Genomic DNA, 16688 nt, shown 5'->3' with positions numbered 1-16688 from the left:
TTTTTTGGTTTTCGAATTGACGAAAATGACAATCATAACCAAACCAAAATTATTTCGATTTGGTTCAATTTTTACAAATTCGGTTCGGTTATTTTGTATTCTTATTTAGGTTTTGAAGATTAAAGTAGTGAGCATCTAAAATTGGTGATTTTTCTAGAAAAATATTTTTTTTTTCAAACCTATTTTCATTCTCAAATATAATTAATTCAACACGAATGAAATAACCATAAATATCGACTTCGTTGAGTCATCACCGTTGGCGTGATGACAAAGGCCGCACGCGGCAGCGACTGTCGATGGCAGTGACGAACTGAGCAAACGATTGCAACTGTCGTTGGTGATGTTGAAATTTCAAATGAACTGATGAACTGAGGATGGATGAGCGTCGTTATAACCTTCACGTTACTATTACGATCAAAAGCAAAACAGTATATTAGGATTTAGGTTTACTAAATGATTATAATTTATATATTTATATGTTATATTAGATTATATTATATTTCAAGTAAATATATAATGAAATATATATATATATATATATATATATATATATATATAAATTATAATATATTATTTATATAATTTTGGTTTTTCGATTTATCCAAAAAAAAATTTGAAATTTTGAAAACCAAACCGTTTAACCAAACTTCTAAAATTTGAAATCAAAATCAATCCAGAAAACCGAAAAACAAAATCAAAATTAAATTTCGATTCGATTTTTCGATTTTTTCAATTTAAACCAAAATATGTCCAGCCCTACTTATATTTGTGTGTTCGTTATGCAAATTAGATAATTATATATTTTCTAAAAGTATTTATATATATTTAACAAAAAGACTGAGAACGATATGATAAAAAGGGTAGGATAAGAACAAAGTTTTGAATTTCTTTAAAAAATAAATTAATTTTTTTTTTAGAGGGGGTTGGCAGGTTGGGGTTGTCAAAATAGGTAGTAAGGATGGGTAAGAAAATAATTTTAATTTTAAAAAAATAAAAATTTGCGGGGGTGGGGTAGGGGGAGGTTGGGGGCTAGTACGGGGTGGTGGTAGGAGTAGGGGTAGTGGAGTATGAGTCGGTAAAAAAAAATTAAAATTTTTTTGAATGTGGATAGTAGGGGTCGGGGGTCGGGGTAGGGGAGTGAGGGTGGGGTAAGAAAAAAATTAAAATTTAAAAAAAAAATAAAAAATTTAATTTTTTTGAAGGAGAGTGGGAGGTTGGTAGAGGAGATAAGAAAAAAGTTTGATTTAAAAAAAATTAACTTTTTTTGTTTTCGGAAAGGGGGAAGGAGTAAGGTTTTAGGTAGTGGGTGAGGTAAAAAAAATTAAAATATTTTTTTAATAAGGGTGGTAGGGGGTGGGGTGATGGGGAAGGGAGGAGGTGGGGGTGGGGTGAAAGATTGAGGGTCGGAGTAGGGAATGGTGATTTTGAGAGTTGTATGAATATTTCAATTTAAGAGTGAGGTTGAAAGAGAGTTTTGGAAAATATTTTCCGTACTTTTTGAAGGGAAGTCATTTTCCTTAGTTTTAAGGAAAATGAGTTGATTTGAAAAATATTTTCCAAAACCTGTAAGCCAACCAAACAGGAGAAAACTGGAAAACATTTTTGAAAAAATGTTTTTCTTCATACCAAACACACCCTAAGTGTTGGGACTTAGTCATTTCAAAAGCCCCTTAAACTTCAATGATTTTATTTTCGACCTTCTCGACTTCAGAATGTTAATTTTTAAGTCGATTCATGATCGGAGTTGTCGATAGTATGTCTCGGGTGAGTTTTGAAATTTTTGGACGAGTGTAAGGGCACATTTGGAGAAGCAAAATAGTAGAAACCTCCCCCCCCCCCCCCAACCGAATTAATAATCAATAGAAGTTGACTGACCTGACTCTTCAACGGACGATCTATTGCTCTCTCGTAATAGCATATGTTCATGTTTTGATTCAAAATCCTTAGTCATCCCCAGGTATTCAGTGTCTGGTTCGATAGGACCAGGAAGAGAGGACTCTTTTTCTCCCCTCCCTTCCGTCCAATTTGAACTCATCCCAACAACAACCTTCCCGCTACAAGATGAGGTTCTGTCTTTCTCCTATAATCCACTCTGGGTCAGAGGAGAAATTATTCAAACTTCTTGAGCAGCATAGATATTGAACAACGAACATTTGAAATAATTTTGTGTCTCACCCAAAGCTGAGAGGAAAGATCGATTTGACTCGAATCCTGGACCTGATCTTAAATTCTACGCTGGTTCATAATGCGATGGAGAGTTTTTTCTTCTTTCATCAATACTGGCCCAATCGACTACCAGCTAAAGGTGCGACTATCTAATTTGAATAGAAACTCTATTTTGGGGCTCAATTGCTGGACTCTACTCCTCTCCTCGGGCTCGTTCCGCCTATGCCCAAAGCTTCAACTCAATCACTTGAGACTTCTGGTCTTATGTCCCTCACACAGGCCATGAATGCTTCTTCTTATAATGAAGTCGAGTTATGGCATTGTAGATGTCATCCATCTTCATTTCAAATAAAGGTGAACATCTCTATTGATTGACGGTAATTGCTATGTTTTACAGTTAATAGTTCTTAACCAACCCTTACTTTTTGACTTCACCTATTTTCAATCTGAGAAAGGAAGCTAAAGAATTCAATCAACCGTCAAAACACAAAAGTAAACAATCCATGACGGTAGGATTAACTTCTCTATGTTTTCTTTTTATGATTGTTTGCTTTCAAAGGCTTACGCGTGGCAACAGTCCATTATTCATCATCGTACATAATGGAAATGTGCAACCATATAATAAGTATCATATAGAACAATTTTTATCCCAGAATTTGTCAGAACTATTCCAGAGAGTCTTACTATATATAATATGTTGGTGATATTACAATAAAATTGTAATAAAATTACAATAATTATTACAACTGAAAAAAAAATATTTCTTTTTATATGGCTGAGGCGCAGATATCTCGCTCTCTTTAAGGAGATTCAAGCCCACTGCGGTAATTATTTCTCCGATTCAGCAGTAACATACTTTGACTTGTCCCCTCCAGGATAGAACAACCTATACACAATAACTCAATATTCTGAACTAAAATTGAGTTCAAAGCTCTAAAAAAAAAAATACCTCCCTTAAACAAATAAACTCTCTCTGATTAATTTTTTGTAAACTTGTATATATCTATATTTTTCCTTTCTCTTTTCTTCATGAAAAATGATACTCCTATTTATAGGAGAATTCATATAGAAAAGAAGAATAAAAAATTATAGTTGAAAAATAAATAGAAGCCGAAAAATGAATAGTAGCCAAAAAATAACTAGTAGCCAAAAAATGAATTGTAGCCTATCTTTGTTGATTTTTAATTTTGACAAAGATTAGCCAATATGTTTGACTATTTAGAATTTCAAAAATGAAAACTTTCACACTAGATTATAAACATACAAAAAAAAAATTAATTAATTTGACATTAATAAAATATTTTTGGCATTAATAAAAATATTAAAATGTCATTAATTCATCAATCCCCCACTCATTTTAATATTATCAAGAGAGCTCACTAGTTAAAGGAAGACTACTATGCATAATGAAGGTGTGCTCTGCATTGAACCTTCACTTAGTAAAATAGTAATCTCAACTCCAGAGTTGTAGTGGTCTCAGACTTGAACTATGACTGCTTTGGGAAAATAAAAAGTTACTGCTTACACATAATAGTCAAGGTGTTGAAATGTGCTTTATAGTCAGCACGTTACGGCCTTGTGCTATCCCGATTTTAATGAGTGTCTTTAAAGAATGAGTCTAATTCTCATTAGGAAGTAATTCTCATTAGGAAGCGGCCTACCTCTACACTCACATAGGTGAAATCCGTCTAGAGTGCTCCTGTAATTTAGCACCCCACTCATACGAGCTACAGATATTCATTAAGAGTTTAATTAAAAAAACTCAATCTCACAATCATTACAGGTAAATGCACTTACATCATAGGGAGGGATAAATAAATAGTGCATTTCTCACAACAAGTCATCAAGTGATTCGTTTTTCCCATTGAACCCGGTTATAGGATCTCTAGTACCCAGGTTGGGTTTCCTCACGTATGACTGATGATTTAATAGGCTTTAATCCCATCCCCTCGATGTGCTCCAACCTTTTCTCTTGTCAAGGCCTTGGTCAACGGATCTGCAAGATTATCACAAGATTTGACATAATCAACATTAATGGTACCATTTGTCAAATATGATCTCACATTACTGTGTTTTCTCTGTATAGGTCTGGATTTACCACTGTAATAACGGTTTTGAACTCTACCAATTGCAGCGGTGCTATCACAATGAATTAATAGAGGAGGAATTGATTTTTCAAAATAAGGTATTTGAAATAACAAATCTCTTAACCAATTCACTTCCTCACTAACTGAAGCTAAAGCAATTAGTACAACCTCTATGGTAGAGTTAGCAATAATTTTTTGCTTTGTAGACTTCCAACAAATAGCATCACCACCCAAAGTAAATACATAACCGGTAGTGGATAAGGAATTAGCTGATAAAGTATTCCAATCCGTATCACAAAAGCCTTCAAGTACAACAGGATATTTTGTATAGAACAAACCACAATTTTGCGTTTCAATTAAACATCTCATTACTCTGTTTATAGCATGCCAATGTTCATTACCCGGCTTGCTAGTAAACCTGCTAAGTACTCCTACTGCATATGCAATATCAGGCCTAGTGCAATCAGTCACATATCTCAAGCTTCCAATTATTCTAGCATATTCCTTTTGATTTATTACTTCCGTTTCACTCTCAACAGGAAGCAGGTGAACACTAGAATCAAATGGAGTTACAACATGCTTGCAATCAAGAAAATTATATTTTCTCAATATACTGTGACTGGTCAAGAAAAATTCTATCACATGTTCTAGTAATTTTTATTCCAAGAATAAAATTTGCTCACCAAGATTTTTCATTTCAAAATGACTTCTAAGAATATTTTTAGTTTCATCAATAATATTCATATTAGAGCCAAAGATTAATAAATCATCAATATATAGGCAAATAATAACATGCGAATTATTTCAAGACTTATGATATATGCACTTATCACACTCATTTGTTTTAAACTCATTTTCAATCATGCAAGAATCAAACTTTTCATGTCATTGCTTTGGTGCCTGTTTCAATCCATATAGGGATTTATTAAGTTTACATACTTTGCTTTCTCGGTCAGCCTCAACAAAACCTTCGGGTTTATCCATGTATGTAACGCTCTGATTTTTTGGAATCGGAACGCCACACGGTGCTCATGATCCCGAAGGACCACAAGCTAACCCTCTTCTGATATTTGTACCTGGTCACTGCATAATATAATAAAATACATGCGGAAAACTGGCAAAAACTTGCCATAAGGTTCAAAATATCTAAAATAGATAATTTGAAAACCAAACACTTATACAACTGTCTGAAAAGCCTCTAACTGTCTGAACTATGGAGTTGATGGGACATGTCCCCAACTAACTCCGTCAAAAAAATAAACTAAATATAATAAAGTACTGAAATAATAATCATCCTCGAAATATGAGGACTCACTGATACGTCTACTACTGCTGACTGAGTCTGAACTGCTAGGGGTACTCTGGCTCTCGCAATACTATAGAGCAAATAAGTTAGTACGTTGGAATATACTGAGTATGCAAATGAGGTAAGGCTGAATGCAAGGGCTTATGCATGAACAATGCTGACTGATATGAACGTGAGAATACATACATACATAAGCAACTATAACTGAACTCGTGGTGATACTAGCTACTAAGTCTGAATGCTGACAACCTGAGTTTACTGATACTGAGATACTAAATAGATAAACAACTATTTCTGACAGTTAGAATTATGAAGAACTGGCCTGATTGACTGTATCTAATAGTCCTGAAACTAAATACTGATAACATAAGCTATGAAGACTGATATAATTGATATGTCTGTGATAATCGGCGTAGCCGATGTAGCTGATATTGAGCGACTGTATCTGAAAGTCCAAATCTTCTAATAATAATTAAGCGTGACTAAGATTGAGATCAGGCCTAACTAACAGGTGATCTTTTGAACTGATATCCAGAATACTCAACTGAATCTGAGATTGAGGTCAAGCCTATTTGTCGGGTGACCTCTATAATTACTGATACTGAATAACTTAATGAGATACCAAGCCTATATGACGAGTGGTCTTTAAGTCTGTGAAACTATCTGAGTTCCTTACCGAGATCCATAACTGTATCTAACAGTCTAGATTTCTGATTTTTACTCTGAAGACTGATACTGAAACTGTAATTATGGGAGGTCTCACTTAACCGACATGCCTCGATACTGAACTGATGGGGTCCAATGCTTACCCTGATTGGAAGGGTGTTAATACCGTGCCATGAGTAAAGACCTCTCTGGTCAAGCCTATCTGACGGGTGACCCTCGTAGGAAATCAAGACTAAGGCATTATAATAGTCAAGCCTCTCTGATGGGTGACAAGCCTTTTCTGACGGGTGACCCTTACATCCTGCGCTGGCTACGCAGTTCTGGAGTTTAAGGATTGCTTCTAACGACTCTGCCTCTCTGACGGAGAGTCGTCATCCCTGCACTCACTCGGTGCTATCTCCTACACCCAACTGAAAAACTCTGAACTGATTCTTAGAACTTGTACTTGAACTAAACTGAATTTGTTACTGGCTTTCTTACTTGATTAAGCTGACTGAGTTCACTTGGTTCTGTTATTTGACGGAATACTACTGAATTCTACTTACTGTTTGAATACAACTGAGTTTTGTAACTTACTGAGCTTTACTAGAATCTGTACTGAATACTGAACACTACTAGGGTCTGAACTGAGTACTGAGCTTGATTAGCTTGAATACTGAGATTACTGAAGTTTCTTATTGTTTAGTCATTGACTGAGTTCTACTGATCACAGTACGGCAAAGATTATCTTGAGACTGACTTGGCTCTAGGCACACAACTATATTTTTCGGGTATAAGTACCCCCAGGACTCGATGGAAGGAAACTGACATGACTTGACTCTTGAATATATGACCAACATCACATCATAACAATAATCTATCACAATCAACGTCATAATAGTAGTCTATAATTCGCAACATGATCAAAGACGTATCACTTCAAGCACTTGGGAGCATTCAACCATGTAAATTGTATATAAAGGCATGTTATTGAATCATGGATTATTCAAAAAGGACACATGAATAGGAAGTACATGCAACATATCATGTTTCACTCATCTTGGCAATATAACAAACACTTGGCATGCTTTAATTGTCACAACATAGGGGATTTTTATACTTAGTATACTACAATGGTACTGTTTTCTTCATATAATCATTCTAGCATACGCATGTGAGGCATACATTAGTCATACAACAACTTATTACCCCCAAATTACATCATTACATAATTCAACATGTTTCTTGAAGAGACTTTATCATGAACATCACAAAATCAAGAGACTTTATCATGAACATCACAAAATCAACATACACTAAAGTCAATACTTCCATCCTTATAATCAAAATATGAATTAACAGTCAATATCAACATGAACATCATCTTCAAACCACATAACTCATGAGAATTCATACAAATATAAATCTTGAAACTTTAAAAAGAGATTTTTGAACTTCTTCGGCGGAAGGGACCCAAGAATGAACATCTGCATACCTTAGTTTCTTGATTTGAAGAGACTTGATGGAGGAATTCTTGAGCTTGAGTCTTGAACTATAAACCCTAATGTTGTTCTTGAAGAGTTTTGAGAGAAACCGACAATATTTGGGTGTAGAAATGGGTTTAATCCGGTGTTTTTGAGTATATATATAAGGGTGGAAAAGGACCAATGTGACCCTAGACCCTTCGGAAGCTGAAACTATGCGTAAATGACCCTTGAGTCACGACCCCTAGTCAGGTTAATTAGCCCTCGCGACGCGACCCTAGTCAGGTTAAGTAGACATCGCGTCGCGAGGCTCGCGACTCCTTACTACATCAAATGCCATAACTTTTGACTTGGTTATCGGAATAAGGCAAAATTGGTATCGTTGGAAAGCTAATTCAAAGTTCTTTCATTTGATATATAGTAGGCTCTCTAATTCATTATATACAAGGAGTTATGGTCAATTGAAATGGACCCAAGTTTTGACGCTCACTAATACTTGAACGATAGGAAAACTTTCAACTTGTACTTGAGTTAGGGGACCTCTATGATATAAATTCATGCTCAAATAGATTCCCACACTACATAATTGACTAACACACTAAATTTACATAGGATTCAAGGCTTTTGGAACATCTACGCTTAGGAATGACAGATTTTCCTTCTAGTCCAAAATGTTGGGTTTTACAATGTAAATCTCTTCATTTAGGTCTCCGATTAAAAAAGCAGTTTTTATATCCATTTGATGAATTTGTAAATCAAAAATTGCTGCAATAGCAACTAAAAGTCTAATGGATGTAATTCTTGTTACCGGTAAAAAAGTATCAAAAAATTCTAGGCCTTCTAATTGTTTAAAACATTTAGCCACAAGCCTAGCTTTATATTTATCAATAGATCCATCCAGTTTTAATTTTTTACGTAAGACCCATTTATATCCAATTGTTTTACAACCCGGTGGTAAATCAACTAGCTTCCAAGTTTTATTGGAAATTAGTGATTCCAATTCATTATTTACAGCCTCTTTTCAGAAAATAGCTGTCACGCCCCAAAATCCCATCGGGCCGGACTGGCACCCGAAGCCGAGAAGGCTCGGGAGAACCCGTTCAAATACCTGTACTTTCACTTACATGTCACCAAAAATTTGGACAGCACTTCGTTGCATATAGAAGGGTCTAATTACCTGTATCAGCACAACACGCACAAATATAAATATATATAATACTTGGCCGTCGGGGCCACCACATATACAAATATAACATCACTATATAAACTTCCATGACTTTACCCTTCCTTATGTCTACAAAGCCTCTAGGATATACATGACATAACTAGGGTCGGGACAAATTCCCGCCACACATGACTCCTGTACAATAACAAAACATAAGAGACCGACTCAGAAAGCTCCGAAGCAAACTGGAGCTCACCAACAATAGCTGTATGACCTGGCTCCTATCTATGCTGTGAATGAACTGAAGCACCTGTGCCTGCAGCATGAAATGCAGGTCCCCCGTGAGGGACGTCAGTACGAAATATGTACTGAGTATGTAAAGCTTTAAATAATCACATATGATATAGGAGCTCAATAGAAATCAGAAACAAGTGAATAAGTCGTAATAGGAGTGGACCACACTTACTAGAACTTGTGACAACCTGTACATTGTATTTATTCAATCACTTTACCTTCGTTCTTATCGTCTTTGTAATCATTACTGTACTGTACTGTGACCATTAGGCTGCCTCCAGTACATATCAACTGGGATCGACCCATGCTAGGCTTATGCCCCTGGGATACCACCCATAAACACATACATAGGGATCGACCCATGCTAGGTTTATGCCCCTGGGATACCACCCGATAAGAGAGAACTTCCATCACTTAGTTCAATTAATCTTTGAGATTGTTATTTCGGTCGCCACCACATTTTTGATACTTTGAAACAATGATACATCAATAGGAACCAAGTAATAGACCTTCTATACAATAACGATGTAATAAAGACTCATTGGTACATCAACAATGTGTTTCAGAATCATCAATATCACAACAATGAAATAGGAGCCTTTTGGTATATCAATGAAACATTTTGACACTTTATAGGACGGAAACAACTTCGTTGGTAACGTAGAACAATACATGTTTTTGGACAACCTCGGAATCTTACTTGATGGAACATTGGTGTTTTCATGCCAAAGAACATTGTTAGAGTATACTTTACATACCTCGTCGTAGATTCGGATACCAATTCAACACAACTTCCCGCCTTTACAAATCACTTATCTACAATGAAATGTTTGGCATCTAGTATTAGCAACCCAACACCACAATTCTCTTCCATAATTCCATACAACCAATATTTGCAAAGCATTCCAAAAATCAACTTGAACAATAGGTTTATGTGTATATATATATATATAATCATCATTTCAATACCACATCATCACACCAAATCCGTTCACAATTCAACATAATCCAACCATGCACAAGAATAATCCAACATCATTTCCAATCATCTTTCAACAACAATCAAATAACACACTTCTTATGCTCACATGCATATGTATACATATCCATATAAATAACACCAACATAATTTACATCCTTACCATAAAATGGCCCTTTTGATTTCGAAGTCCTATTGGCACAAATAAGGGGTGCTTCTCGAAGCCCTCGAGACGGTGAACACAACTACGGAATCAATTTGGATTTTCTACGGTTGAATCACAAGATAATTGGAGTTGAAATTTAGCTAGGGTTTCTTAGTCTTCAATAATGGATGATAAATAATGGATATGAGGCTAAGTATATGTATATAATGACCAATTTTCGTTCATGAGGTGATGGAAAATGACCATATTGCCCTTAAAATTTTAAGTAAATCCGAATCTGTCCATGGTGGACTGTTTTGACAAGCTAAAGTAGATCGACCATAACTCTTTGCTCCGATATCGGATTTGAATGAAATTGGTATCGTTGGAAAGATAATTCAAAGGGATTTCATTTCATATAAAGTAGGCCACCCAGTTCGTCCTGTACAAGGAGTTATGATCGTTTGAAGTTGACCCTAAAAATCTGTTTTGAGAGGCTGAAGTAAAACGAGTATAACTCATTACTCAGATGTCGGATTTGGATGAAACCAATTGAATTAGAAAAAAAACTCAAAGATATTTCTTTTCATAGGTGGCATCTCTCCCAGTTCATTATATTAAGGGAGTTATGAGCGTTCAAAGTTGACCCAAAAAACTGGCAGGCCTCAGTAGTTTGTGTGCAGGAAATTTTCCTGCACATTTACTATTCACCATATCCCGGCCACCGTTTTATAGTTTCAAACGTGCTCGATTATATCCGAAACTTATCCGTTTTTAGAAATCTTTATATCGTTGGAAAGCTTATTCAATAACTTTCGTATGGAACCATCGACGGGCAAATTCCGGTATACATAAAATAAAAAATTAATTCCATAAAAATAAGACCAATACACGTACTTGAATACGCCAATACATGTACTTGAATACGGGGTGTTACAATAGCATCATGTGAAGACAAGGCTTCTTTTAAAGTAATAGGGGCATCTCCAACGTTAAAAACATAATAATTAGGATCAAAATTTTTTTCTACTCTAGCTCGTTTACTTCTTCTTAACTCGAAATCATCATTTTCATTATTATTTAAAGTAGAAGTAGAAGAAGTAGGTAGTGACAAAATATTTTCTTTAGTCCCATGACCCTCACTATTTTTAGAATCAAAAGGAAATTTATTTTCATGAAAAATAGCATCACTTGATTCTATTATCACGCTATCTTTAAGATTAAAAAATCTATAGGTTGTAATATTTGAAACAGAACCAAGAAAAGCACAAGTAGTAACTTTCTCACCCAATTTAGAGATTTTAGGATCCATTAACCTTACATAAGCTAAGCAATCCCAAACTCTTAGATATCCCAGATTTGGCTTATGACCTTTCCACAATTCAAAAGGTGTTAATTTGGTATTTTTATGAGGCATACGATTCAACACATAACAAGCAGTCAAAAGAGCTTCACCCCAAAAAACTTAAATGTGCACTAGACTCAATTAACATGGCATTAATTAACTCAACCAAAGTTCTATTCTTCTTTTCCGCTATACCGTTAGATGCAGGAGAATAAGGAGGAGGAGTTTTATGAATTATACTCAATGATCTTACAAAAGAATTAAACTCAAGTGACTCATATTCACGGCCTCCATCACTTCTAATTCGTTTTATTTTTCTATTAAACTGATTTTCAACTTCATGGAGAAAATTTTTAAAATTCTCAAATGCATCACTTTTATTTTTCATTAAGTAAACATATGTAAATTTAGAAAAATCATCAATGAAAGTGATGAAATATCAATTTTTTTCTATGAGTTAAAATTCCACCAAGTTCACAAATATCAGTATGAATTAATTCTAATAATTCATATTTTCTTTCAACTTGGTAATGAGTCCTTTTTGTGATTTTAGCTTTACTACAAGCTTCACATTTTTCAAAATTATTTTTGATCATTGGAATTAATCCTTAACTACTCATGATTCCCACATATTGTTCATTTATATGACACAAACGAGCATGCCAAAAATTGGTAGAAGAAAGCATATAAATAGAAGTAGATGTTTTATTTATTTCAACACTCAGTTTGAACATACCACATCATATGCATACCCTTTCCCCACAAAAATATTATTTTTCACAATTACATATTGATTCGATTCAATAATCTGTTTGAAGTCTGCCTTATTAAGAAGAAAACTAGACATCAAGTTTTTTATCATGGAAGGAGTATAAAGTAAATCTTGTAAGATTAATACTCCTCTAGAAGTAAATCTCAACTCGACATTCCCCATTCCAAGTGCTTGACTTGTGCGTGAATCTCCAAGCATGACGGTTTTAGGCTTCTCAAATTTTGTATAATTTTTAAACTAGTCTTTGTCGTAACAGACATGACGGTTTGCACCAGAGTCAGTCCACCATCCATCAACATTCACCTCCATGTTTATGTCTGTAATCACTGCCACAAAAGGTTCTTCGGCAACGTTTGCCTGAGGTTTAGGCTCAGGTTTTCGGTATCTGCAAAATCGAGCAATATGCCCACTTTTGCCACAGACAAAGCATGGTCCTTTTTCATGTACATGTTATTTTTTGCTTGGTTATTTCCACCATTATTATTATTGGGATGTCTATCATTATTTTTCTTGAATTTTTTCTTCTTAGGCTTCAACGCAGTATTTTTGTTAGGTTCAGGGGTAGCATTATTTGAAGTTAAATTTATCTTCGGTGTGATGTTGTTCTCTTCTGTTTGCATAAGTGCATCTTGGCCCCTTGCTTCTTCTTCCATGCGGATTCTCATCATCAAAGTCTCAAGAGGAGTTTCCTTTTGCTTGTGGCGCATAGTTTTTTTTGAAACTCCTTCCACGAAGGTGAAAGTTTATAAATTATGCCACAAACAATAAGGTTATCTCCAATTTTGACTTCTTCAGACCTGAGCTCGCCAACAATCATAATAAAGTCTTGAACTTGGTCTACTACTGATTTGTTGTCCACCATTTGGAAACGAAAAAATCTGCTAGTTGTATATTTTTTTGATCCCGCCTCCTCAGTGTCATATTTACTCTGCAATGCTTTTCCAAATTTTCTTTGCACTAGAGTAAGTTCTATAATAATAATCATAAAAATTATCACAATTTAGTAAATAATACCGGCACTTGTAGGAGTCACCATCGTATTTTTCAATTTTCTCTTGAAAAGAAATAAGTTCATCGTCGGTCATGGAAGAGTTATTTACTTTGTTTGGGTTCTTCTCGATTAACACATAAGAAATGTTGAGAAGACTTAAGTAGAAAAGAACTTTACCCTTCCACCTCTTAAAGTGAGTACCGTTGAACCGGAATGGCTTGTTCAGATCTCCCAGCTTGACATCTGTCGTATTTTCAGTTGTTGCCATCTTTTGAATCTCCTTAAAATTGTTGGTGATATTACAATAAAATTGCAATAAAATTACAATAATTATTACAACTGAAAATTACAACTGAAAAAAAAAACGTTTCTTCTTCTATGGCTGAGGCGTGGATATCTCGCTCTCTTTAAGGAGATTCAAGCCCACTGCGGTAATTATTTCTCCGGTCCAGCAGTAACACACTTTGACTAGTCCCCTCGGGATACAACAACCTATACACAATAACTCAATATTCTGGACTAAAATTGAGTTCAAAGCTCTCGAAAATAAACAACTCCCTTCTACAAATAAACTCTCTTTGACTAATTTTTTTGTAAACTTGTATATATCTATATTTTTCCTTTCTATTTTCTTCATGAAAAATGATACTCCTATTTATACGAGAATTCATATAGAAAAGATGAACAAAAAATTATAATTGAAACATGAATAGTAGCTGAAAAATGAATAGTAGCCAATCTTTGTTGATTTTTAATTTTGACAAAGATTAGCCAATATTTTTGACTACTTAGAATTTCAAAAATGGCAACTTTCACATTAGATTATAAAGATACCAAAAATAAAATAAAATTAATTTGGCATTAATAAAATATTTTTAGCATTAGTAATAATATTAAAATATCATTAATCCATCATAATAAATAAAAAAATGAACCCTGCAACAAATAACATGGGTGTTACGTACAAGTGCTTTGTTTTTCCCCATGCAACACTTAGCAATTGCTCTACAATTTATGCAGAAAAAATGGGAGCTGTAGGTGAATGTATCTCTATTCTCTAAGCTTATTACATCAAATGCATGCAAGTAGAGGGGATGGTTGTGATCATTGGTTTGGTGCAGAAGTATTCTTCCCCCCCAACATAGAATTTGCACGTGATTAGCCTACCGGGCAACCATGAGTTACTTCCGAATCAAACACTCATTGTTGGTGAAAATTACAATAAATATTATAACTGATTACAGATGAATAAAGAAAAAATATATTTCTTCTTCTACGGCTGAGGCGTGGATATCACTGCGACAATTGTTTCTCCGGTTCAACAGTAATACTCTTTGACTTATCCTTCAGGATATAACAACCTACACAATATAACTCAATACTCTGGACAAGAATTGAGTTCAAAGCTCCACTAAATAAACACCTCCCTTCAACTATTAAATTAAACTATCTTCTATATTTTATGTGAACGCTCCGTATTATGTTTCTTCTGTTTTTCTCTCTGTCCGTTACTAACATGTATTACAATTTTCGTGCACTCTTTAATTTATTGGCCGTGCATCTCTCTTTCTTAAAAGAGGATGCTCCAATATAATAAGGCATTATGCTAGACAAAACTTTTGGAAAGATAAATTCCATTATCTTTATAATAGCAGATAACATAAAGAATAATGAAAGGATGGGAGAATAGGCTTTTGCATTATTGTTCTTCAAGACAAGGTAGGATAGAATTGAATAATGCAATAATATTAAAACAATGTAAAAACGTAACTTCACTCATCAACAAAATAAAAATTCGGATCAACCAACTAAGTTTCCCTTTGTGAGAATTTATAAAGTTAACTACGTGCATCCAGAAACTATTGATGTTAAAATTTTGCATAATTTACCACTCTTAACATTATCTAAATATTAACACACTAAGATATATTTAATATAAAACAGTAAAAAGAGCAATGTGAGGCAACTTGAAATTTTGTGAGTTAAGTCTCAGCCCTATCCGTCCTCCCTACTGTAAAATTAAGATGGAACATCTTTTTTTACAAACAACACCAGAAAATACATGGAAGAATCTTTTAACTTTTTCTCATTGAAAAACATTTTATGGATTCCTTCACGCTACACACACCCAGGACCCAGGAGTAAAAATGTAGAAGAAAAAGAGGAAACCTAAAATTTATGAGTTAGGCAAACGATATAAAAGACAACCTGATAAGGTTTTTAACATTGTAGCATAACAGTAATATACTAAAAAGCTAGCTGTGTATGTCCATCAACTTGAAGAGCAAACGCCAGCTCAAACTATTTGACAGGATGCCTGCATTGCAAAAAGAAAGGTTTCAGATAACCATATAAGAACTACATCCAAAAGATTAAAAAAAGAACTGCCACAACCATAGCAAATGAATGCACATTTTTAAGGATAATGAAACATAAAGAATATGGACACACTTCAATAAATTCTAATTTCGTCCACATATAACCTATCGGCGGGAGAAGCTGAACCAAGAATTCTTTCAAACAGAACGAAGCAAAAATATGAAAATCCAACAACCACTCACCATGAGGTTGCCATTACGTACAGATTTGAGTGGTATCATGATTCATGCATTACTCAACCCCCTACACTCGTGTGAAGAAAACCATTAGCATAAATGAAGCAAACTAAATGATACAAGGAAAAAAATTAAAGGCGAAAGGAAACTTCAATTGCAACTAGTTGCCTTTTTGTTATTTCTAGACATAACCAACACCACCTTACTTGATTAGAAAAGGCGAAATTATCTTTAGATGTTCAACATCTCTTTCTTCATTGGCAATTGCAACGTTTCAAAATACCATTTGTTTGGAAACATTCACCCCTAGCTTAAGTACCTCGCGGCAAATAAAGATATTTCTATAATTCAAACAAAAGTACCTCGCACCAAATAAAGATTTACCCAGTAAGCCTTGCAATTGGTTTGCCTGGGGCCATATGTGTAACAATGTAATATTTGTATATTATTCAAGAATGTTAAATTCCAAAAACTATTACTAGAGGTAAAGATGTATAAAATAGCACCTCTATGGATTACGCAGATCCCGGGGCTTAACTAGAAAAAAAATAGGAAAGAAAAGAGTACAACTCACATTGCCTTAATTCCCAGCGAGGGGAATGAAAAAAGGGTGGGTAATCAGTGCGAAATTACATCTTTGTTCACGGAGAGGGAGGCCATTGTAAAACATCCGGCTGCACCCTCCTGAGTAAGAGCCAAGAGATCTAGATTTGGCAGGGGAAGCAAAAGAGTAAGAACAGATAAGTAGGTGTCA

The 16688-nt window shown here is 34.6% G+C and overlaps 1 protein-coding gene across 1 annotated transcript; it reads right to left on the bottom strand.

Moving 5' to 3' along the window:
* Positions 1-12554: 12554 nt before the first annotated feature.
* On the bottom strand, positions 12555-13184 carry LOC124892525. Its single transcript, XM_047403799.1, has one exon. The coding sequence runs from the start codon at positions 13093-13095 to the stop codon at positions 12712-12714; it is 384 nt and encodes a 127-aa protein (XP_047259755.1). The 5' UTR covers positions 13096-13184; the 3' UTR covers positions 12555-12711.
* Positions 13185-16688: the final 3504 nt, after the last annotated feature.

This window comes from Capsicum annuum, unplaced genomic scaffold, assembly GCF_002878395.1.
Source record: "Capsicum annuum cultivar UCD-10X-F1 unplaced genomic scaffold, UCD10Xv1.1 ctg4811, whole genome shotgun sequence".
Lineage (NCBI taxonomy): Eukaryota > Viridiplantae > Streptophyta > Magnoliopsida > Solanales > Solanaceae > Capsicum > Capsicum annuum.
The sequence above is the reverse complement of the archived record's forward strand: the minus strand, read 5'-3'. Positions and strand labels throughout refer to the sequence as shown.